The sequence below is a fragment of the Rhinoraja longicauda genome, chromosome 8 (assembly GCF_053455715.1).
Source record: "Rhinoraja longicauda isolate Sanriku21f chromosome 8, sRhiLon1.1, whole genome shotgun sequence".
NCBI classification, from domain to species: domain Eukaryota; kingdom Metazoa; phylum Chordata; class Chondrichthyes; order Rajiformes; family Arhynchobatidae; genus Rhinoraja; species Rhinoraja longicauda.
In genome coordinates, this window is record NC_135960.1 from 60,388,449 (window position 1) to 60,411,940 (window position 23,492).

The 23,492-nt window shown below is 42.0% G+C and overlaps 1 protein-coding gene across 1 annotated transcript in view; it reads right to left on the reverse strand.

The window, feature by feature from the left end:
* LOC144596024 (uncharacterized) overlaps positions 1–23,492 on the reverse strand; it is a 239,457-nt gene that overhangs the window by 66,142 nt on the left and 149,823 nt on the right. Inside the window, exons 19-25 of the mRNA XM_078404094.1 lie at positions 15,830–15,928; positions 15,690–15,734; positions 10,410–10,508; positions 7,538–7,591; positions 5,285–5,392; positions 4,685–4,738; positions 4,405–4,503 (exon numbers count right to left, since the gene is read on the reverse strand). Coding sequence (XP_078260220.1) covers positions 4,405–4,503; positions 4,685–4,738; positions 5,285–5,392; positions 7,538–7,591; positions 10,410–10,508; positions 15,690–15,734; positions 15,830–15,928 — 558 coding nt within the window. The remainder of the gene's footprint in view (positions 1–4,404; positions 4,504–4,684; positions 4,739–5,284; positions 5,393–7,537; positions 7,592–10,409; positions 10,509–15,689; positions 15,735–15,829; positions 15,929–23,492) is intronic.

Here is a 23,492-nt window from a genome sequence, read left to right on the forward strand (position 1 = left end):
ATTCATTTATTGCAAATTTACCATCGCACTCTTCAGTTTTAGTTTTTGCAATATTTCAATTAAACTTGTTACTTGCCTAGGCAAACAATTGAGTTACAAAATTCCCATAGGTTTATAATTGCAATATCTTGGCAAGTTACTAAAAAAAATTTTTTTTTCTTATTCTCGTTCCCGTGACCATCTTCTCAGTTCCTTTCTTCTTACATCAAAAATCAATTCTTGCCACTAAACTAGTTAAATAGAAAACCATGGACGAGACTGAGGGAACAAACGGGACCTTGCCCCCAGCAGTTGTTCTTTGCACATATTTTGCACATATGATTCTCTTTCTAGATCATTTATGCTAGATCTGCTAATATTAAATTGCTCCAGTAACATCACAGGGAAGAAACTGTTTTTTTTAGAGACTTTGATCTGAATTATGCAAAGTCAGTCACAAAGGAAGTGTATTATGAAAAGAGTTATAAAATAAAAGTGGATTCTCTTAATTTTTCTTCCATTTCAATTTTTTTAAATCCAGGATAGAGAATTCAAATACACAAAAAAAAAACACAAAAAAACAAAAGGAGTAAAAAGAGTCAAGAAGTTGAATTATAATTTCAAAAAAAAATGTAACTTTTGTGTTAATATAAGTAAAAATCAAATTAAACAAATTCAAAATTTAGATTTTATATATTTTTCTTTAAATGTTATTTTCACAGTGTTTACAAAACTATTTGTAATATTGATGGTTTCTAATATGAAATAAATATCCATTGCATTAATCTTTAGTAAACTGGGAAAACAAGCCAAACATGCAGTCATGGAACTAAATATGGTACGTTTCCCTCTAATTACAGTGAACCCTCACAACAACGAACCTCCATAAAGTGGATTTTGGTTATAAAGGAGCAATGCTTCCATGGCACCATCCCCCTCCTCACTTCCGCCAGGTTATCTTATGAGCTGGTGCCACGTGGCGTGCTTCTGGTTGCACGAACGGACAAAGCCAGCAGCATGAAGGCGGAGTGAGTACCAGGCCCATCCCTGGAGCACCGCTTGTGGGCCCTGCGGCTCCCTGTCCTGCGAATTCCCACTTGTGACACCTGTGGCTTTAAACTAAGTAGTGGGGGGGAGGGGTTAACAAATTGTGAATATGAAGATGAGGTAAAAGGGAATACAGGAGATATTGCAAAAGACTCTCGGAAGAATGGGAACAGAAGTTCTAGAGGGGAAAAGAAATTAAGGGCAGGGCCAATTGTGAACGATGTGAGAGGGGAGGTAAATACAGAAGTTAAAGTGTTGTACTTAAATGCGCGTAGTATAAAAAATAAAGTGGATGAGCTTGAGGCTCAGTTAGTCATGGGCAAGTATGATGTTGTAGGGATCACTGAGACATGGCTACAAGAGGACCAGGGCTGGGAACTGAATATTCAGGGGTACACAATGTATAGAAAAGACAGACAGGTGGGCAGACGGGGTGGGGTTGCTCTGATGGTAAGGAATGATATTCATTCCCTTGCAAGGGGTGACATAGAATCAGGAGATGTTGAATCAGTATGGATAGAAATGAGAAATTGTAAGGGTAAAAAGACCCTAATGGGAGTTATCTATAGGCCCCCAAACAGTAGCCTCGACATAGGGTGCAAGTTGAATCAGGAGATAAAATTGGCGTGTCAAAAATGTAATGCTACGGTGGTTATGGGAGATTTCAACATGCAGGTAGACTGGGAAAATCAGGTTGGAAATGGACCCCAGGAAAGAGAGTTTGTAGAGTGCCTTCGAGATGGATTCTTAGAACAGCTTGTACTGGAGCCTACCAGGGAGAAGGCAATTCTGGATTTAGTGTTGTGTAATGATCCTGATCTGATAAGGGGACTAGAGGTAAAAGAGCCATTAGGAGGCAGTGATCACAACATGATAAGTTTTACTCTGCAAATGGAAAGGCAGAAGGGAAAATCGGAAGTGTTGGTATTACAGTATAGCAAAGGGGATTACAGAGGCATGAGGCGGGAGCAGGCCAAAATTGATTGGAAGGAGGCCCTAGCAGGGAAGACGGTAGAACAGCAATGGCAGGTATTCCTGGGAATAATGCAGAGGTTGCAGGATCAATTTATTCCAAAGAGGTGGAAAGACTCTAAGGGGAGTAAGAGACACCTGTGGCTGACGAGGGAAGTCAGGGACAGCATAAAAATTAAGGAGAGGAAATATAACATAGCAAAGAAGAGTGGGAAGACAGAGGATTGGGACTCTTTTAAAGAGCAACAAAAGTTAACTAAAAAGGCAATACGGGGAGAAAAGATGAGGTACGAGGGTAAACTAGCCAATAATATAAAGGAGGATAGCAAGAGTTTTTTTAGGTACGTGAAGAGGAAAAAAATAGTCAAGGCAAATGTGGGTCCCTTGAAGACAGAAGCAGGGGAATTTATTATGGGGAACAAAGAAATGGCAGACGAGTTAAACCGTTACTTTGAATCTGTCTTCACTGAGGAAGATACACACAATCTCCCAAATGTTCTAGGGGCCGGAGAACCTAGGGTGATGGAGGAACTGAAGAAAATCCACATTAGGCAGGAAATGGTTTTGGGTAGACTGATGGGACTGAAGGCTGATAAATCCCCAGGGCCTGATGGTCTGCATCCCAGAGTACTTAAGGAGGTGGCTCTAGAAATAGTGGAAGCGTTGGAGATCATTTTTCAATGTTCTATAGATTCAGGATCAGTTCCTGTGGATTGGAGGATAGCAAATGTTATCCCACTTTTTAAGAAAGGAGGGAGAGAGAAAACAGGTAATTATAGACCAGTTAGTCTGACATCAGTGGTGGGGAAGATGCTAGAGTCAATTATAAAAGACGAAATTGCTGAGCATTTGGATAGCAGTAACGGGATCATTCCGAGTCAGCATGGATTTACGAAGGGGAAATCATGCTTGACAAATCTACTGGAATTTTCTGAGGATGTAACTAGGAAAATTGACAAGGGAGAGTCAGTGGATGTGGTGTACCTCGACTTTCAGAAAGCCTTCGACAAGGTCCCACATAGGAGATTAGTGGGCAAAATTAGGGCACATGGTATTGGGGGTAGGGTACTGACATGGATAGAAAATTGGTTGACAGACAGAAAGCAAAGAGTGGGGATAAATGGGTCCCTTTCGGAATGGCAGGCAGTGACCAGTGGGGTACCGCAAGGTTCGGTGCTGGGACCCCAGCTATTTACGATATACATTAATGACTTAGACGAAGGGATTAAAAGTACCATTAGCAAATTTGCAGATGATACTAAGTTGGGGGGTAGTGTGAATTGTGAGGAAGATGCAATAAGGCTGCAGGGTGACTTGGACAGGTTGTGTGAGTGGGCGGATACATGGCAGATGCAGTTTAATGTAGATAAGTGTGAGGTTATTCACTTTGGAAGTAAGAATAGAAAGGCAGATTATTATCTGAATGGTGTCAAGTTAGGAGGAGGGGGAGTTCAACGAGATCTGGGTGTCCTAGTGCATCAGTCAATGAAAGGAAGCATGCAGGTACAGCAGGCAGTGAAGAAAGCCAATGGAATGTTGGCCTTCGTAACAAGAGGAGTTGAGTATAGGAGCAAAGAGGTCCTTCTACAGTTGTACCGGGCCCTGGTGAGACCGCACCTGGAGTACTGTGTGCAGTTTTGGTCTCCAAATTTGAGGAAGGATATTCTTGCTATGGAGGGCGTGCAGCGTAGGTTCACTAGGTTAATTCCCGGAATGGCGGGACTGTCGTATGTTGAAAGGCTGGAGCGATTGGGCTTGTATACACTGGAATTTAGAAGGATGAGGGGGGATCTTATTGAAACATATAAGATAATTAGGGGATTGGACACATTAGAGGCAGATAACATGTTCCCAATGTTGGGGGAGTCCAGAACAAGGGGCCACAGTTTAAGAATAAGGGGTAGGCCATTTAGAACGGAGATGAGGAAGAACTTTTTCAGTCAGAGGGTGGTGAAGGTGTGGAATTCTCTGCCTCAGAAGGCAGTGGAGGCCAGTTCGTTGGATGCTTTCAAGAGAGAGCTGGATAGAGCTCTTAAGGATAGCGGAGTTAGGGGGTATGGGGAGAAGGCAGGAACGGGGTACTGATTGAGAGTGATCAGCCATGATCGCATTGAATGGCGGTGCTGGCTCGAAGGGCTGAATGGCCTACTCCTGCACCTATTGTCTATTGTCTATTGTCTATTGTTTAACTCCCCCCCCCCCCCCCCCCCCAACACTGCATTTCTTCCCTCCAGGCCCCGGGTAAAACTTTGCCCCCTCCCCCCACATTCGGTTATGGCGGACAATCGGCAATGACAGAGAATGGCCACCCCACCTCCTCTGTGGTCCATAACTGCAAGGGTTTACTGTATTGCGAATGTCAGTGGGACTCTGCCACACTGTTCAAATCCTAAGTTATGTTCTTACCCTTGCTCCTGGGAGACCACGATCACCAAGGCGGCCAGGATCACCAACCGATCCCTTAGGGCCTGAAGGACCAGTGATACCACGCTGCCCTTGCGCACCCTGGAGGTGTAGAAAGCACATTTGTTGAACAGAGGTCCCCCACAGAAGACTTTGAAATATAGAATACATGCCATATATTATGCTTTTTAATTTCCCAGCACAAAATGTCCTCCAAAGTGGCCACAAAATGGTTTCCCCAAAGTTAGCTTCCACATTTGGATTTTTAAAAATGGCTACATACCTTTGGACCAGGTAACCCATCTTGACCTGGAAAGCCACGATTACCTGGGGAACCCTAATTGGAAAGAAGATGAGATGTCGGCATTTAAATGGCCAAAGAATGACAATCGTTCTGTGATTTTGAATTCAGTTTTAGCCTTTTTAATTCCCCTATGTGCTCAGCTCCGTGGTCATTGACTATGCTTGGGTAACATTCCTCACTGGCAATGTGGACACTGTAAACAGTTGAATTTTGGACTGCATTACCATTCGTCTTGATTATACCATCACCAATACCGATCTATGCAGTACCAGGTTGGGGCACTGATGATAACTATAGGAATAAATGCTTCTTTGATCTTGTGTAATGCAAAGCCTAAAAAGCTCCTGTGACCCTCTGAGGTAAATAGGTGAAGCATATAGTGAGCTTTCTTTAATCTATCTACCAAATGATTATGAGAATCTATGTCATATTTATTTAAATACCATGCAATGCTCATTTATTTTACATGCACATTGAAAAAGTTACCATTAAATTAGGTCTTTTTTTTAATGCTTTCCAAGGCAAAATGATCATTGAAGTCACATCTGATTGTACATATAATCTCCGTAATTATCTTACTCTTTCTCCAACTCCCCCAAAAGGACCAATTTGACCAGGGTCACCACGGAGTCCTCTCTTGCCTTCTTCACCCATTGGACCAAGAGTTCCCTGCGGACCAGGTGAACCCTAGATGGATCAAAATAGAAGAAATATGTAGCATGATTATCTGCATTTGAACATTTGCACAGATCATTCATCTTGAATCTTTCAAAGTATTGTAACCACATTTCTTTCACAGACATTGTACTCGATATGAAGTGTATTCAGTCAGGAAGGGAAAATAATAATCGGTCTAATATTTAAAATGAGTTATTAAAGTGTAAAAAAAAACAATCTCAAATTTGTAAATGCCAGATGAAATTTATTACAGAATCGTGTGATGTGATACACTTGGAAGGAAAAGTGAAGAGATTGTTTCAATGGTACAACGCTAAAAGAGGTCTGCGAACATAGAATATGGGATTCGTATACACAGCTCTTTGAACTTGGAAGCACAGGATGATAAATTTGTAATAAAGGTCTATAGGATTGCTTCATTGACCACATCTAGTTAACATGCAGATGAAGAATTGTGGAAGGATGATGATGTGCCAGTCTTCATTTCAGGAGACTTGATGCATGAGAGAGAAACTATAACTGTTTATGTAATCTCTATCCAGAGGGTTGTGGATGTCCGGTTGTTGAATATGTTCAAGACAGAGAATGGCAGATTTTTACAAATGAATTGAGGGATATGGGATCAGGCAAGGCAGTGGATGTCAAGTCGATGATTAGTCATGATCTTATAATGGTGGAGCAGGCATGAGGAGCTATATAGTGGCAAGTCTAAAGGGCCTGTCCCAGTTAGGCGATTTTTAAGGCGACTGCCGGCGACTAGGCTGTCGTCGCACATTCGCCGGGGTGTCGCGGTGATCGTGAGTATCTCCAATGAGTCATAGCAGATCCTGGGTTGTCGCTGAAACTTTATTCTGTTCGAAATTTTTCGGCGACAGCAGGCTTGACACCAATGATCGTAGCTTGTCGTGGGCGCTGTCGCAGGTTGTCGCCAGGTGTGGTAGGTTGTCACCGGTACTGAGGACGGATGGATTTCATTGGCGACTACCAACGTCAACCGGCGACAGGTACCGGGATCAGGAGCAGACAAGTTGCGACAGGAACTGTCAGGAGCCGTCCACAGAAGGTCAGCTGCAACAGCCAGCTGTGGAATGGGGGCGGAGACCACGATGCTGTCAAAGGGAGGCGCACACCTGACCATACCGACAGCAAGGTCCGGCTAGACCACCTTTTAGGTATATTTTGTAATTGTTTGAAGTTTTTAAAAAAGATTTTTGCATGTAGTTATCCACCTTTCATAGGAATATAGTTTGTTTGGATAACGTAGATTTTGGACATTTAAAAAAAATTTGGAGTCTGAAGTTATTGCATTTCTAAGTACTTTCTCATGGCATCTCTTTCAAATATTCTAGTTTCATTTATTTTGACCAATGAAATAAACACTGACACAGGCATTGCACTGCATTTAAAAGAGAACACTTTTCATTTATTTAGATCAATGAAGCAAACACAAAGACAAGCAATTCGCTGCATTGAAAGGCAAACTTTGAGCTTATATTTCTTCATGGATATATATTTTTTTAATTGATACAGAATATAGCTAATGATTTACTCCTCAGCACTATTGCCCTGGAGAAGATGGCAGAATACTTTAATTTTATAGCTCTGCAGTTATTCTGAAGACATTCACCCACCGTTCTCTTGAGTAGGAAGTTTCAAAATTTACACCAGGGATGACAGAGGGAATAGAGGCCTGGAAAGAGTGGATGTGGGGAGGATGTTTCCACTAGCAGGAGAGTCTAGGGCAGCGTTAGAATAAAAGAATGTTCCTTTAGGAAAAAGATGAGGAGGAATTGGGCAAATGGACAACAGCAATTGTTTCACATGCCATTATTAACCTTCTGTTTCTCCACTTTTTGCATCCATATATATATTCTCCTCCATATTATTGAAACACAAACCAATAACTGTAGTTGACAATTGATTGTTGGACAAGAGTCATACATCATACAACGTGAACCTTCCACCTCGGCCATGCCGACCAAGATGTCCATCTACACTGGTACCAAGAGGATAAAGGATGTGAATAAAATAAAATTCTTTGCTTCCTCTTGTTTTTATTTAACATTTAAAAAAATATTCATGGCATCTATAATAAACTAGACTGTGGTCATTATCTTTCATGATCGTTTAGTGTTCAAAGGTGGTGAAACTTACCTGCTCTCCTTTGGCTCCAGGTTCTCCTTTGTAGCCGATTTGTCCCAAATATCCCTGAATTAGAGAAATAATGTTACAACCAAATGCCGAGTTATCAAAAATAACAACGTATTTTCATTCAGAGCAAGGTGAATCTTTGAATCTCTCTTGCCAAGAAGACTCAGTTACTGATTACAGTCAGGTCAGAGAGTAATTCATTTTCACTACTTGAGGAATCAAGGGATTTGGGAGACTGCAGGAGATTGGCACTGAGGTAAAATATCAGGCACAAACAATGAGTGGCTGGGCAGGCACAAGGGGTTACTCTCTTGTTACTACCTCTTTCATTCACCTTTGGTCAAAACTGTCAACCGGCCTCTGTGTTTAACCAATTTTAAATCACTTGCAAAAAAGTCACTGAAACATTTGATTGTTTTATAGTAATTTCCCTAAAGGAGTGAATCTTCCTGGTTGTGGTCAGTGGCTCTTATGAGCAACCCTGGCTTGCAGCCATTCAAACTGAGGTAAGTCCTGGATATATGTGTACGCACTGTGCATCCAGGTCTCACTGGCAGAAAACTGGCCAGATCTAACCCTTCACTCCACCAATGGATTCACCGTAGAGTCCAACAGTAGTATCCAGTCTTGTTTGGGATTCACTGAGGATTCATTTCTCAGACGATGTATCGATCAGACCGGAGAGGATCCGAGACAACATTAATTTTCCAGATTTCCAGATTAAGAGACTAAAAGGCAGTTAGTTTTTAATATATATGTAAATTTTTTGCTTCACTTTAATGTTTGAAATTATTTCAAGCACTTTTATGTTTTTACTTGGTTTTGTTATCACTTTGTTATGTTACTATATATATTTCAGATGATGCATTTCAATTTTAATTGCATTTAACCTTCTCTGAATAACAGACACCATTAAAAGTTCTTGAAAATATTGACGGATTTGAAAGGTGACAAAGCTCTGACTTCAAAGTTTGTCAGGTTCATCCAGGTAGCGGGGCCTGTTTATTAAACTGAGGCCTAGTTGCCATCCAGACCTGGTTGCCACGCTTAAAGAGATCAGCCCTCGATATCCATCTCCAGGCACGTATGAGGGCTACATTGATGATGATTCTCTGTGGCAAGAAAGACCCAGCATGATCCATTATCCAACATACACGTGTTACATATGAATGAATGAATGAATGAATGAATGAATAAATGAATAAATGAATAAATGAATAAATGAATAAATGAATAAGTTTATTGGCCAAGTTTGCATATAAAGGAACGTGCCTTGATGCTCCGCTCACAAATGACAACACAAACATACAGTTAACAATTAAGAATAAAGCATAACCACATCAAAACAATAAGGATACAACATTACGGTCGAAACATGTGGGTGAAAATAAACCAGAGCAAAAAAGAGACTACAGACTTTGGTTATTGAGTAGAACTATCACTCGTGGGGAAAAAAGCTGTTTTTATGTCTGGCTGTGGCTGCTTTGACAGTCCAGAGTTGCCTTCCAGAGGGAAGTGCTTCGAAGAGTTTGTGACCAGGGTGAGAGGGGTCAGAGATTATCTTGCCCGCTCGCTTCCAGGCCCTTGCAGTGTACAGTTCGTCAATGGGGGGAAGGTTGCAGCCAACAACCTTCTCAGCTGTGCAAACGATCCATTGCAGCCTCCGGATGTCGTGCTTGGTGGCTGAGCCAAACCAGCCCATGATGGAGAAGGTGAGGACGGACTCAATGATAGCAGTATAGAATTGGACCATCATTGCCTGTGGCAGATTGTGCTTCTTCAGTTCCATAGTGCCATAGTGAGGCCCACCGGAAATTGGAGGAACAGCACCTCATATTTCGCCTGGGCAGCTTGCAGCCCAGCGGTATGAACATTGACTTCTCCAACTTTAGATAGTTCCTCTGTCCCTCTCTTCCCCTCCTCCTTCCCAGATCTCCCACTGTCTTCCTGTCTCCACCTATATCCTTCCTTTGCCCCGCCCCCCTGACATCAGTATGAAGAAAGGTCTCGATCCGAAACGTCACCCATTCCTTCTCTCCTGAGATGCTGCCTGACCTGCTGAGTTACTCCAGCATTTTGTGAATAAATGCTTCTTCAGTTGCCGCATATTATCAATAATATAGATATCTCAACTTGAAACATTAATTCTGTTTCCCTCTCTATACAATATGCCTAATTGCTGTCTGGATTTCTACTTGAGACCTAAACCTAAGCTGCTGGGGATTCAATGTTCACACTGGGATAGACACAAAATACTGGAGTAACTTAGCGGGATAGGCAGAGGAATGGTGATGTTTTGGGTCGAGACCCTTCTTCACACTGAGTGATGGATGCAGACAACTTGTAAAAAAGGAAATATGTATTTACTGATTCTTTCCTATCTTTCTCATTATTGTTTGATGGTACTTACAAAGATCTTAACTATGAATTTAAATATTTGATTGGAAACCCTATTTCGGGAGTGAACCTAGTGTATTCACAATTCATCCATTTTAAATAGTGGCTGGCTAATACTTTTAACCTTTCTGCGGCTGGCTTGACCAGATCTTCCGCACGGCGACCTTCTAGATTGGAGGCCTCACGATAACCCAATGATGAATCGTTGTGAATTAAACTATATTATTTTATCCTGAGGTTTATTGGCCAACTCTGCACTATTGCCAATGGCAATTTGCAAAAGTGATTATCGCTAGCATGGGTCAAATCCAGTTAACGGCTGGTCACAGAATGCAATGACTACTTAAACAACGAGAATGAATGCAGAAAAAAAAAATCAAAGTGGTTTACACATAAATAATTTTCATTTTATGTTAAGTAAAAGTAGAGTGAATGTTAAAATCATATTGTTAATATAATTAGTAAATAAATCTCGTACCGCTTGACCTTTGATTCCAGGAGGTCCAGTGCTACCTTGTGGACCATGAGATCCAAGAGGGCCTGGAAATCCAGCGGGGCCCCCCAGGCCTGGTGAACCCTGTACAATGGATAGAGGGCCATTAGGTGTCGGTGAAATGAATCAACATGATTTAAAAAGTCACAACTTTCATCACCGAGCAAGGGAGAAGGCCAGCCAGACATAGTGACTGTGAAGAGATGCTATAATTCAGAGAAAGCGACTCATATGAATTCAGTGTGCTGCAGGCACCAAGCAAGTTTTTTTATATTGCCTGAGAATGGGGTAAAAAATAGGAGAGGGATTCTGCCCTGTATTTTTAGTTTAGCTTTGCTTAGAGATACAGCATGGAGAAGGACCCAATTCAAGGCTGGATCACTGGACCACTTAAATGCACAGAGACCCAGTTCAAGACTGCTTTACCAAAGGGAGCTGAGGGAATGCCCTGTGCTCAGTTTCACAGAGACATGGCTCACCCCCAGCTCCCCAGACTCAACCGTCCAGCTTGTAGGTTTCTCCATCCATCGTATGGACCGTACGCAGGCATCTGGGAAAGGGAGAGGCGGGGGCATCTGCCTCATTGTCAACTCTTCGTGGTGCTCAGACGTGGCAGTTCTGTCTAACACCTGCTCTCCGCATCTGGAACATCTGGCGGTGAAGTGCCGCCCCTTCTACCTCCCGAGGGAATTCACCTCCATCGTCCTGACCGCGGTCTACATCCCACCCCAGGCAGACGTCCGTCTAGCGCTGGAAGAGCTGCACACCGTGGTCAACAAGCACCAGCCAGTGTACCCCGAAGCCTTCACCACCATAGCCGGGGACTTCAACAAAGCCAACCTGAAAACATCACTCCCAAACTACCATCAATGTTGCCTGCAGCACCAGAGGATTAAATACCTCCTTGGCCACTGCTATATGACCATCAAGGATGCCTATCGCTCCATCCCCCGCCCTCACTTCGGGAAATCCAACCATTTAGATGCTGCTCCTTCCTGCATACAGGCAGTAACTGAAGAGCGCACCCCCAGAGGTGAGGACTGCACAGAGCTGGTCTGGGGAGGCAGAGGAACAACTACAGGACTGCTTGGAGTCAGTAAACTGGGCAATGTTCAAGGACTCGGCAACATATCTGAATGAACACGCCACAGTCATTGCAGACCTTGAACGGGAGCCTAAAAACTGTAACATCCAGGTTCAGAAACAGCTTCTTCCCTCCAACCATCAGGCTATTAAAGACTACAACCTTAAATAAGCTCTGAACTACAATAGACTATTATTATTATTATTATTATTATTATTATTATTGCACTATCATTCTTTGTTTGTTTGTTTGTTATTGTTTGTTTTTTGAGTATGTGTGGAGAGAAAAGGTTATGTGGAAAATCAGTGAGGAATGGGATGGCTCTGTGAGCCAGCATGGACTTGATAATCCAAATAGTCTCTTTCTATGTTGTAAGGAAAGAATAAAGTATGGATTAGGCATGAATTCACAAACAAAACACTAAGGATGGATTCTAGAACTCCTCACACTAGACACACCCAGAGTTAATATAACCTTAATTGCTGTAATTTCCTTCTGGAAAACATGAAAATGACTCAAAAGGTAGTGTTGTTGTGGACAGTGATAGTGAGGAAGGTCGCTCACGACTAAAACAGAATATCGATCAGTTGGAAAGTTGGGCTGACCAATAGCAGGCGGAATTTAATCTGATGAGTGCAAGATAATAACTTTTGCAAAGTCAAATAGTAGGTCCGACCGATGCAGTAAATAGCATTGGCACAAAGGAATGTTGATGAACAGAGAAACCTAGGGATCCAAGTCTATAGTTCCCTCAAAAAACAGTAATGCCAAGGGATATGGCAGTGAAGGTGGTACCTGGCATGTCTGTCTTCATATATTAGGACATTGAATACAAGAGTTGGGAGGTCGTGTTGCAACTTTACAACACACTGGGTTGGCTGCAGTCAGAGTGTTCTTTGCCACTCTGGTCACCACACTACAGAAAGGAGGTAATTGTGTTGGAGAGAGTGGACAGGAGATTCACCAGGATGATGCCTGGTTTGAAGGACAGCTCTGAGATTTCTGACAGGAAGGTCTTCAACTTCAAACACTGTTTCTCTTTCAACGGGTGCTGCCTGACCTGTTGATTGTTCCAATCATTTATGCTCACATATCAGATTTCTAGCATCATTTTTCAACATAAATATATTCTTAGTTCAGAACTATTACCAGATGGCATTGGAAAATGTCATCATCCATACATATCATATCATATCATATACATACAGCCGGGAACAGGCCTTTTCGGCCCTCCAAGTCCGTGCCGCCCAGTGATCCCCGTACATTAACACTATCCTACACCCACTAGGGACAATTTTTTTTTTACATTTACCCAGCCAATTAACCTACATACCTGTACGTCTTTAGAGTGTGGGAGGAAACCGAAGATCTCGGAGTAAACCCACGCAGGTCACGGGGAGAACGTACAAACTCCTTACAGTGCAGCACCCGTAGTCAGGATCGAACCTGTGTCTCCGGCGCTGCATTCGCTGTAAAGCAACAACTCTACCGCTGCGCTACCGTGCCGCCAAGTAATCGTAAAGACATTTTGGGATTAGCCATCCAGATTTCATTTGGCTCCATTCTTGAGCATTTTAAAAGTTTATTTCAACAGAACTCTCTGGCCATCATCCATATCAGGTCTGAAGTAAATTCATTCCAGCTCTGTGTGTAGACAACTAGGTCATAAATTACACGAACATTTAGCTTATTTGGATGGGATTTGCTCCATGGGGAATTTAGAGTCTAATTCAGAGAATAAAATTAAAATAAAAATGCTCTCCACTCCTTTGAACAGCATAGTTGCTCCAAACTATACCAATCTGATCTTTTTCTAAGAATAAAAAGGGTGGGGGAGGAGACTGAGAGAAACAAAATTCTTCATGTTGGAAACTCGAGCTCCTGATAAATCTAGTAAATTTTGTTTGCTGCTCCCTTAGGCATCATGAAATCCTGTCCAGCTCTTGGCTTTCTCCAGGAGATGTATTATGGTCTCAAAAAATAACTTTATTGCGCATGGACCAGTTAGTCTGACATCAGTGGTGGGGAAGATGCTGGAGTCAAATATAAAAGATGAAATTGCAGAGCATTTGGATAGCAGTAACAGGATCGTTCCGAGTCAGCATGGATTTACGAAGGGGAAATCATGCTTGACTAATCTTCTGGAGTTTTTTGAGGATGTAACTAGGAAAATGGACAGGGGAGAGCCAGTGGATGTAGTGTACCATGACTTTCAGAAAGCCTTCAACAAGGTCCCACATAGGAGATTAGTGTGCAAAATTAGAGCACATGGTATTGGGGGTAGGGTACTGACATGGATAGAAAATTGGTTCGCAGACAGAAAGCAAAGATGGGGGATAAATGGGTCCCTTTCGGAATGGCAGGCAGTGACTAGTGGGGTACGGCAAGGCTCGGTGCTGGGACCGCAGCTATTTACAATATACATTAATGACTTGGATGAAGGGATTAAAAGTAACATTAGCAAATCTGGGTGTCCTAGTGCATCAGTCACTGAAAGGAAGCATGCAGGTACAGCAGGCAGTGAAGAAAGCCAATGGAATGTTGGTCTTCATAACAAGAGTTGAGTATAGGAGCAAAGAGGTCCATCTACAGTTGTACAGGGCCCTAGTGGGACCGCACCTGGAGTACTGTGTGCAGTTTTGGTCTCCAAATTTGAGGAAGGATATTCTTGCTATTGAGGGCGTGCAGCGTAGGTTTACTAGGTTAATTCCCGGAATGGCGGGACTGTCGTATGTTGAAAGACTGGAGCGAATAGGATTGTATACACTGGAATTTAGAAGGATGAGAGGGGATCTTATTGAAACATATAAGATTATTAAGGGGTTGGACACGTTAGAGGCAGGAAACATGTTCCCAATGTTGGGGGAGTCCAGAACCAGGGGCCACAGTTTAAGAATAAGGCTATGTAAAACAAAGATGAGGAAAAACGTTTTCAGTCAGAGAGTTGTAAATCTGTGGAATTCTCTGCCTCAGAGGCCAGTTCTCTGAATGCTTTCAAGAGAGAGCTAGATAGACCTCTTAATGATAGCAGAGTCATGGGGTATGGGGAGAAGGCAGGAACGGGGTACTGATTGAGAATGATCAGCCATGATCACACTGATTGAGAATGATCAGCCATGATCACATGGTGGTGCTGGCTCGAAGGGCCGAATGGCCTACTCCTGCACCTATTGTCTATGGACCAGATTTGTGAATCAGAATTTGATATTGTCCACTCAGACAATAGATCACATATAATTGTTCACTTCAACATCAGTAAGATACAGGTAACCATTGCGTCTTGATGAGGGGGGATGGAGGGGGGGGGGGGGGTAGGGTTGGATTAGTTGCATTCCTAGAAACTGGTCTATATAGTGATCTTCTTAAGACAAATCATTTGTGCATGGATCAAGAAATGTGAATTTACAAGATCAATTTTGTGGTGATTTATTGAATCAACGCAAATACGGCAAGAGTGAACTTTACTTCACATCTCAAATTTCCGGGCTGTGATTTGTGATTTCCATGAGGGGGAACTTTCGTAACCCAAGTAGTCATAACATGGAGCACGTCTACATTTTTCAGAGTAACCTATTGGTGCTGTGAGTGTTCCACTGATCACATATACATTTGTAAAGAGCTTGTTTTTATGCTGAACTTATTAACAAAGGAGAATGCTGGGCCAGAAGAACAGCCTTGCTTGCTTTTACTACTCCAAAAATAGCTAATCGTATGAATTCCTGGACGATATTCCAATAAACACATTCCTTACTGTTTGAAACTTGTTTAAAGATGGTAATAAATAGTTTTTTTTATACGGGATAATTCGGCAGTTTGTAATTCGATCTGTTGTGGGCATTGTTTCTAAAGTGGGCAATTTTTGAGCAGCGTGTTAACTTTTTTCAAGGGAAAAGAAGATGTGAATCATTTCAAATATTATTTACAAGACGAAACACTAAGGAAAGAACGGAAAGGAAAAATAAATGATTGTGGACTTGAATGGAAATGTTTATCTAAAATGTCATGATTACAGTATAATGACAGGAATGAAATTAACAATGAGGAAATAAATTGTGTAAAAAATTGGTCTGCCTCAAAAACCTATAACTTTAATCAACGTCTTCAATTCTTTATGAAAGAAGTTGGGTTCTTAATCATGGCCTAATGTCGGTAAAGAATGTTTATTTCTAAAGCAAACTCACCAATGGACCTTTTGCACCAAAAGTTCCATCAAGTCCATGTTGCCCCTGGAAACAGAGAGAAAGGCAGATTAAAAATTCATTTTAACGGAATGTTTTCATTGAATCAAAGCCCTGAGATTAAAATGATTTCCACAACTTACGATGGTGCCTATCGGTCCAGATATACCCTGACGGCCAGATGTACCTCGTTGTCCCTGGGGTCCTTTAGGCCCACGGACACCTGTTGGGCCAGGTGTACCCTAGGAACAAATACAATAGAAAATCAATTTAAGTTCTCAGCCTTGCCAAGTATATTTAATTATTTACTTTTAAAAATTATTCCTCCACTGAAACATTCACTGGCATGCAATGATGAATTAATATTCACTCAAGTTTCCAAATACATCAAATGCCAGCAAGAAGTGGGATGGATCAAGCCTTGAACAGGTAGAGATAACTTACAATAATAGTTGATTGACCAATGTTTATAACCCATGATGAGTAAATGAAACACAATTTCTTTCATTTAAGGATGCTTCAACAATGACAATTGCCATTCTATAGTGCCATTAATGAGTTCAACTGTTCACAAGAACAACATCAATTAGATTTTGATGCCAAGCTTTGAGGGGACATTGGGCCAATTTTGCCTCAAACTGACCCAGTGTTCACACCTGACCTCCATACCTCTGCAGTGCATTCAGAAAGTATTCAGACCCCCTCACTTTTTCCACGTTTTATTACATTACAGCCTTATTTTAAATGGATTAAATTGATTTTTATTATCATCAATCTACACACAATACCCCGTAATAAAAAAGTGAAAACAGGTGTTTAGAAATTTTTGCAAAGTCATTAAAAAGAAATAACTGAAATATCACATTTACATAACTATTCAGACCCTTTACTCAGTACTTTGTTGAGGCACCTTTGGGAACGATTACAGCCTCAAGTCTTCTTGGGTATGATGCTACAAGCTTGGCACACCTGTATTTGGGTAATTTCTCCCATTCTTCGCTGCAGATCCTCTCAAGCTGTCAGGTTGGATGGGGAGCGTCGATGCATAGATATTTTCAGAGATGTTCGATCGGGTTCAAGTCTGGGCTCTGGCTGGGCCACTCAAGGACATTCACAGACTTGTCACGAAGCCACTCCTGCATTGTCTTGGCTGTGTGCTTAGGGTCGTTGTCCTGTTGGAAGGTGAACCTCCGCCCCAGTATGTGCTCCAGAACGCTCTGGAGCATGTTTTCATCAAGGATCTCTCTGTACTTTGCTTCGTTCATCTTTCCCTCGATCCTGACTGGTCTCCCAGTTCCTGCTGCTGAAAAACATCCCCACAGCATGATGCTGCCATCACCATGCTTCATCGTAGGTATGGTATTGGCCAGGTGATGAGCGGTGCCTGGTTTCCTCCAGACTTGACGCTTGGCATTCAGGCCAAAGAGTTCAATCTTGGTTTCATCAGACCAGAGAATCTTGTTTCTCATGGTCTGAGAGTCCTTTTGGTGCCTTTTGGCAAAGTCCAAGCGGGCTGTCTTTTACTAAGTATTGGCTTCCATCTGGCCACTCTACCATAAACGCCTGATTGGTGGAGAGTTGCAGATATAGTTGTCCTTCTGGAAGGTTCTCCCATCTTCACAGAGGAACTCTGGAGCTCTGTCAGAGTGACCATTGGGTTCTTGGTCACCTCCCTGACCAAGGCCCTTCTCCCCCGACTGCTCAGTTTGGCCTGGTGGCCAGCTCTATAAAGAGTTCTGGTGGTTCTTCCATTTAAGAATAACGAAGGCCAATGTGCTCTTCGGGACCTGTAATGCTGCAGAAATTGTTTTATACCCTTCCCCAGATCTGTGTCTTGACACAATCCTGTCTCGGAGGTCTAAGGACAATTCCTTTGTCTTCATGGCTTGGTTTTTGCTCTGAATGCACTATCAACTGTGGGACCTTATATAGACAGGTGTGTGCCTTTCCAAATCATGTCCAATCAATTTAGTTTACCACTGGTGGACTCCAATCAAGTTGTAGAAACATCTCAAGGATAATCAATGGAAACAGGATGAACCGAAGCTCAATTTTGAGTGTCATAGCAAAGGTTCTGAATACTTATGTAAATGTGATATTTAGATCATTCTTAAGTCTGGATCTCAACCTTTCTCCTGACCATGATCTCCAAAGGTACTTCCTGACCAACTGACTTACTCCAGCACTCTGTGTCCTTTTATGTATTTACCAGCATATGCAGTTCTTTATTTTTTACGGTATTAAAATATTGAATCCAGAGATAAAAGACAAAAATGAGAAATTCAGTAGCAGGTGAGCTGAGGCAGATGAAGACAGTTTAATTCCTAAGTTTCCAACAACATTACATTGGCACCCCGTTAAACCCCTGCTTGAATTTAAACTGTTCTCCCCTGTTTTCCCCTGAATTTAAACAGTTCTCCCCAGATAGTATACAGCAAAGAATGTGTCAAATTAATCTTTCTTGTCTTTGGGATAAAACTTTATCCTCTATTTGAAATCTGTAGCATTCAGAGGGTCAAATCCATTACAGATCCAGCATAAGCTCCAGGCTTTGTTACATAATCCATCAAGGCTTCATGTTTAATTAAACAGGAAGGAGAGGTGACTGGAGGACTGGAACAGGATGGAGTGGAACAGGAAGTCACCGAGAGAACAAGGCCCAGTGTAAGTAAATAGCACAGGGATATGCAGGTGCAAAGGCAAAATTTGGACCAAATGTTTAATTGCCATCCCAGCCAACAATGGGACCTTCAACCTCTCCTGTCTCCTGCCAGGATTCTAGCACTTTGCAGCTCAACCATGCTTGGCAGTTAAAAGAGTGTGAATGATACTCTCTAACTTCTCACCCACTAGTTTAAACGGAGCCCTTATTTATTGTACCTTTGACAAGCAATGTCAATGCTTTTGGAAACTTAGGAATCAAAATGCAGAACATGGAAAAACAACAGGGATATTCTGTCTATAAGTACAATCACACAGCAGTTCCATTCCTGCTGCTCAGTCAGTCAAAATTAGGTCTGAACTTCTCTTATTCCCTTGACAATATTATTGCAAAGAAAATTTTCACCTAAAACATGTTTTCTTCAATGCGAGTCAAACTGACTTGAACTCTCTTTTCTTTTAGTGGATTTTTAATAATAAATTGTATTGCAATTTGATACATATTAATTTCAACTGTGCACTGACAAGCAAGTGACAGCATAGGTTTGGCAGGGCAAAGTCCAGGGCTGAGCTGCGTTAAAGCCAAGTAATTTAGTGGCTTCTTGGATGGATCATTCCATGTTCTTTGGACTTGAGTACAATATAGTGAAAACAGGTTTTAAATGTGCCAAAGGCGATGGTTGAACTTGATGAGCTGCCAAAGTTTTTATAATTTCTGAAAACTTTGAACCTTTCAGGATGCGAAACAGATCTGTGCACATGCATGCAGCTGTCTGTTCTGACAGGCAAAGTACAATGCAAACCTCATATTAACGGGACTCCCATTTCTATAGTGTGAAACATAGGAGCGCAGATATTTGACGAGATCATTCAGACCTTGACCTGTTGCTGCAATCGATGGGGTCATGGCAAACCTGCAGTCACTTTATCGCATGTTTCTACAACTCTATACATTTGACTTGTCTCATTGAGAAACAAGAATCTAGCAACATCATGTTAAAATAAGAAATTAATCCATATCAATTGCACTTTGTAGAAGGTAGATATTAAGAAAGAGTGCATGTAAACAACAGGACTTTCTGGGTTCAAATTGCACATTTCAAGCATTCATATAAAGTGGCCTCTATTCAAGTTGGTGGTTACGTGCGTATCTTGGGTGTTCCCAATATAACATTATCACTACAATTTGCCATACTTTTCAGTTTTTGTGTCAATTTTTTGATTGAACTTAAGACAGAGTCATGAACTAATTTCCAGTTATGCTTTTTTTTTAATGATCTTGTCATTGCTAGCAAGCCCAACATTTACTCCCAAAGCTTAAGATACAAGAAGTTAGTGTTTAGCCTTCTGGTGAAGGTACTTCCACAATAATGTAGGGCAGGGAGTTCCAGGATTTAGGGTCAGCGATGAAGAAGGGCTGGCAGTCTCTTTCCTGTATCTGCATTAGGTGTTGATCATTCAAACTATCAACACCACCTTTAATAATAATAATAATAATAATCCATTTATTTTATATAGCGCCTTATCACATGCTCAAAGCGCTTTACAAAAACAATTAACATAGAAACAAACAGACAAACTATCCTGACGGAAAAGCGGCGAATACTCAACGCCAGCGTCCTCTCACGTCAGGGTCCGGCAGTAGACATCAAAAAGCACAAGACACACAGATATAATTTTTTACACAAAACAGCCATCACAGTGATTGCTCTAGGCATACCCTCACTGTGATGGAAGGCAAAGTCTTATCTCCTCCTCATTCTTCTCCCGTGGTGCCACGAGGTGATCGAGGCTCCCAACTTTTTGAAGCCCCCACCGGGCGATGGAAAGTCCCAGGGCCGAGCCGAGCAGGCCGATGAAGGTCCTGAGCCCCCACCGGGCGATGGAAAGTCCCAGGGCCGAGCCGAGCAGGCCGATGAAAGTCCTGAGCCCCCACCGGGCGATGGAAAGTGCTGCGGCCGAGCCACGCAGGGCGATGAGGGGCCTGCGGGCGGGTTGATCGTACCTCGCACTTCGGAGCGGTCGAAGCTGCTACGGCTGGAGCTCCCAAAAGCCGGTCGCCAGCCAGGGACCTGCGAACTCCCGATGGCTTTGTTGGCTGAAAGGCACTGGTTACCATCAAGCATGTGTCAAAAGTCCTGGTATGGGAGAATGATCAGGAGACCAGCACAGTGGTGCAGCTGGTAGAGCTGCTGCTTCATAGTGCCAGAGACTCGGGTTCAATCCTAATCTTGGGTGCTGTCTATGTGGAGTTTGCACGTTCTCCCTGTCACTGCGTGGGTTTCCTTCATCTGCTCCAGTTTCCTCCCACATCCCAAAGTCTTGTGGGTTTGTAGGTTTATTAGCCTCTTTGAATTGCCCCCAATGTGTAGAGAGTGGATGTAAAAATGGGCTAACTTTGAACTGGTGTGAATAGGTGACCAAAAGTCAGTATGGACTCAATGGGCCGAAGGGCCTGTTTTGATGCTGTATCTCTACAACAATGCAGCAGCCAATGAACTCCAACTCTTGCCTTATGAAGCAAATCTGGGACACAGATGTCTATTGAAACACAGCCAAACATTTCAGAAGGTAATATCCATCTCATGACATGTACTTTACATCTCTTTAAATGCATGTAATTGGCCTTAATCTAATTAGTTTTGTTTATTTAGATATTGGCTTTAATACTAAATGTAGTTTATTTGAAGACAACACTTAATCACTCAAATTCTTGAGGTAAACTGTGAAAAACCTTGCATTCCTCAAGAATGACATAAACAATTTTACTGTTGAATTTGAGCTGCCACTTGCCACCTCTAGATGCAATCATAGTCAGAATATTTCTGGTTAATTTTCTCCCATGTCTGACTGTGTAAACGAACCCTACAAAGATTTGTAAGTGGCAGCTTGAATTCGATCGTAAAATTATTTATGTCTTTTTGAAGAATGCAGGGTCTTGCTTAATTTACCACAATAATTTGAGCGATGAGGTGTTAGTGTTAGGTATCATTAGCATACCATCGGCACTATTCCATGGAATATAATAGTACAATTTTTGTTTGATTCTTACAAAACTCAAAAATTAAAATCATGAGTAAAACTGTTTCAATATATAACTTTGTTTTCATAACTGCAAATAAATTCAACCAGGTCAGCTCACACTTAATAGCCACTGTTCAAACCAGTAACCACAGAAGGATGAATAGAGTGGTACGTTATTGAGAATTAAACCTTTATTGAGATGATCCTCAATTATATACTGCATATTCAAGATGTACCATTTCATTGAAAGATACCAAAAAAAATGCTGAGGAATTTACATACTTTTTTTTGTCCATCACAGAATTCAATTTTGTTCCACACTATTTGGCATTAGCTGCTTTGGTCTGTATGTCAAAGATTTCATCCTTCTAACACAAACATCTCACTGATGCTTTCTCCGCATGCCTAATGTCCTGAGGGTACTGACTCATGATTGGATATGATTCCACAAGCAGCGACTTTCCATTACTATACACATCCAGGAGGGTTAAACGTAATCAGTAACAGACTGCTTGATTTTCTCATTTAATGTGGATAATCCCAGTGCTTCTCAGCGTAGTTCAGCAAGCTCAGCAAAGGCAAGGGCTAGACCTGGAACATTCATGGCCTGCATTACTCACTGATGCCAAACGGTAGGGTAGTCGTCCCTACTACCTGCTGCGGGTATTGGCTATCCTCACTGCTGTCTACATCCCGCCCATGTGGATGTGAAGCTTGCATAGGATGTACTATACAGCGTTATCAATGAAGGTCTTGTTCATCATAGCTTCAACCAGGCCAACCTCAAGTGTGTGCTACCAAAATACTACCAAATATGGCTCCTGTCCAGCAAACCCCCAAATGACATCTACCATCATGAAGTACTTCGAGAGGCGATCATGGTGCACATTAACTGCAGGCTCTCGGCCAGCCTTGATCCACTGCAATTCGCCTACTGCCACAACAGACCCACGGCAGACCCATCTCCCCGACCCTACAATCATCTCTGGAACCTCCAGTTAACAAAGACACTCATTTATGATTCCTATTTATTGACTCTAGCCCTGCCTTCGACACCATAATTCCAACCAAACTCAACTCCAAACTCCTGTACCTAGATCTCAGTTTCTCCCACTGCAATTGAATCCTTGACTTCCTGACCCACAGACCACAACGAGTGAGGAGAGTGGACAAAACACCCTCCATCATAATTCTCAATAATAATGCCCCACATTCTCAGCCTCTGCTCACATTACATCACGACTGTGCGGCCAAAGTCTGCTCTAACTTCATTTACAAGTTTGCAGGTAACACCAGTGTAGTGGGTTGGATTTCAAATTATAATGAGACAGAGTACAGTGAGGAAATCGAGAGCTTGGTGGCACAGTGTCCAGATGCCAACCTCTCCTATGATGTCAGCAAAAGAAAGAAGCTAGTCATTAACTTCAGGATGTGAAGTGGAATACATGCCCCAGTCTGCACCAGTGGTGTTGAAGAGGAGATGGTCCTAAAACTTCAAGTTCCTAGCTGTAAATATCGCCAACAATTTGTCCTGCTCCAAATACATTGATGCCACAGCCATGAAAGTAAGGCAAAGCAAGGCAAGGCAAATTTATTTAAATAGCACATTTCAGCAACAAGGCAATTCAAAGTGCTTTACATAAAACATTAAAGAGCAATTAAAAGCAATTAAAAAGTCATTAAAGAGAATAGAAAATAAAAACAAGCTAAAAGAGAATAAGACGGGTATAAAATACAAGAATAAACGTTACAGTGCAGGGTAAGAAATGAATAACTATTTGATTTAATAAAAGGCAGCATCAAACAGAAAAGTCTTCAGCCTCGATTTAAAAGAACTGAGAGTTGCAGCGGTCCTGCAGTTTTCTGGGAGTTTGTTCCATATATGTGGTGCATAAAAACCAAACACTGCTTCTCCATGTCTAGTTCTAACTCTGGGGACAGAAAGCAGACCTGTCCCAGTACACCAATGTCACTACTTCCTCTGAATAGTAAGGACACTCAACATGTCTCCAATGACTGTTAACAATTAACAATTTCTACAGATGCTCCTTTGAAATCAATCTGTCCGGATGCATCACAGCTTGGCATGGCATCTGCTCTACCCAAGACTGCAAGAAATCA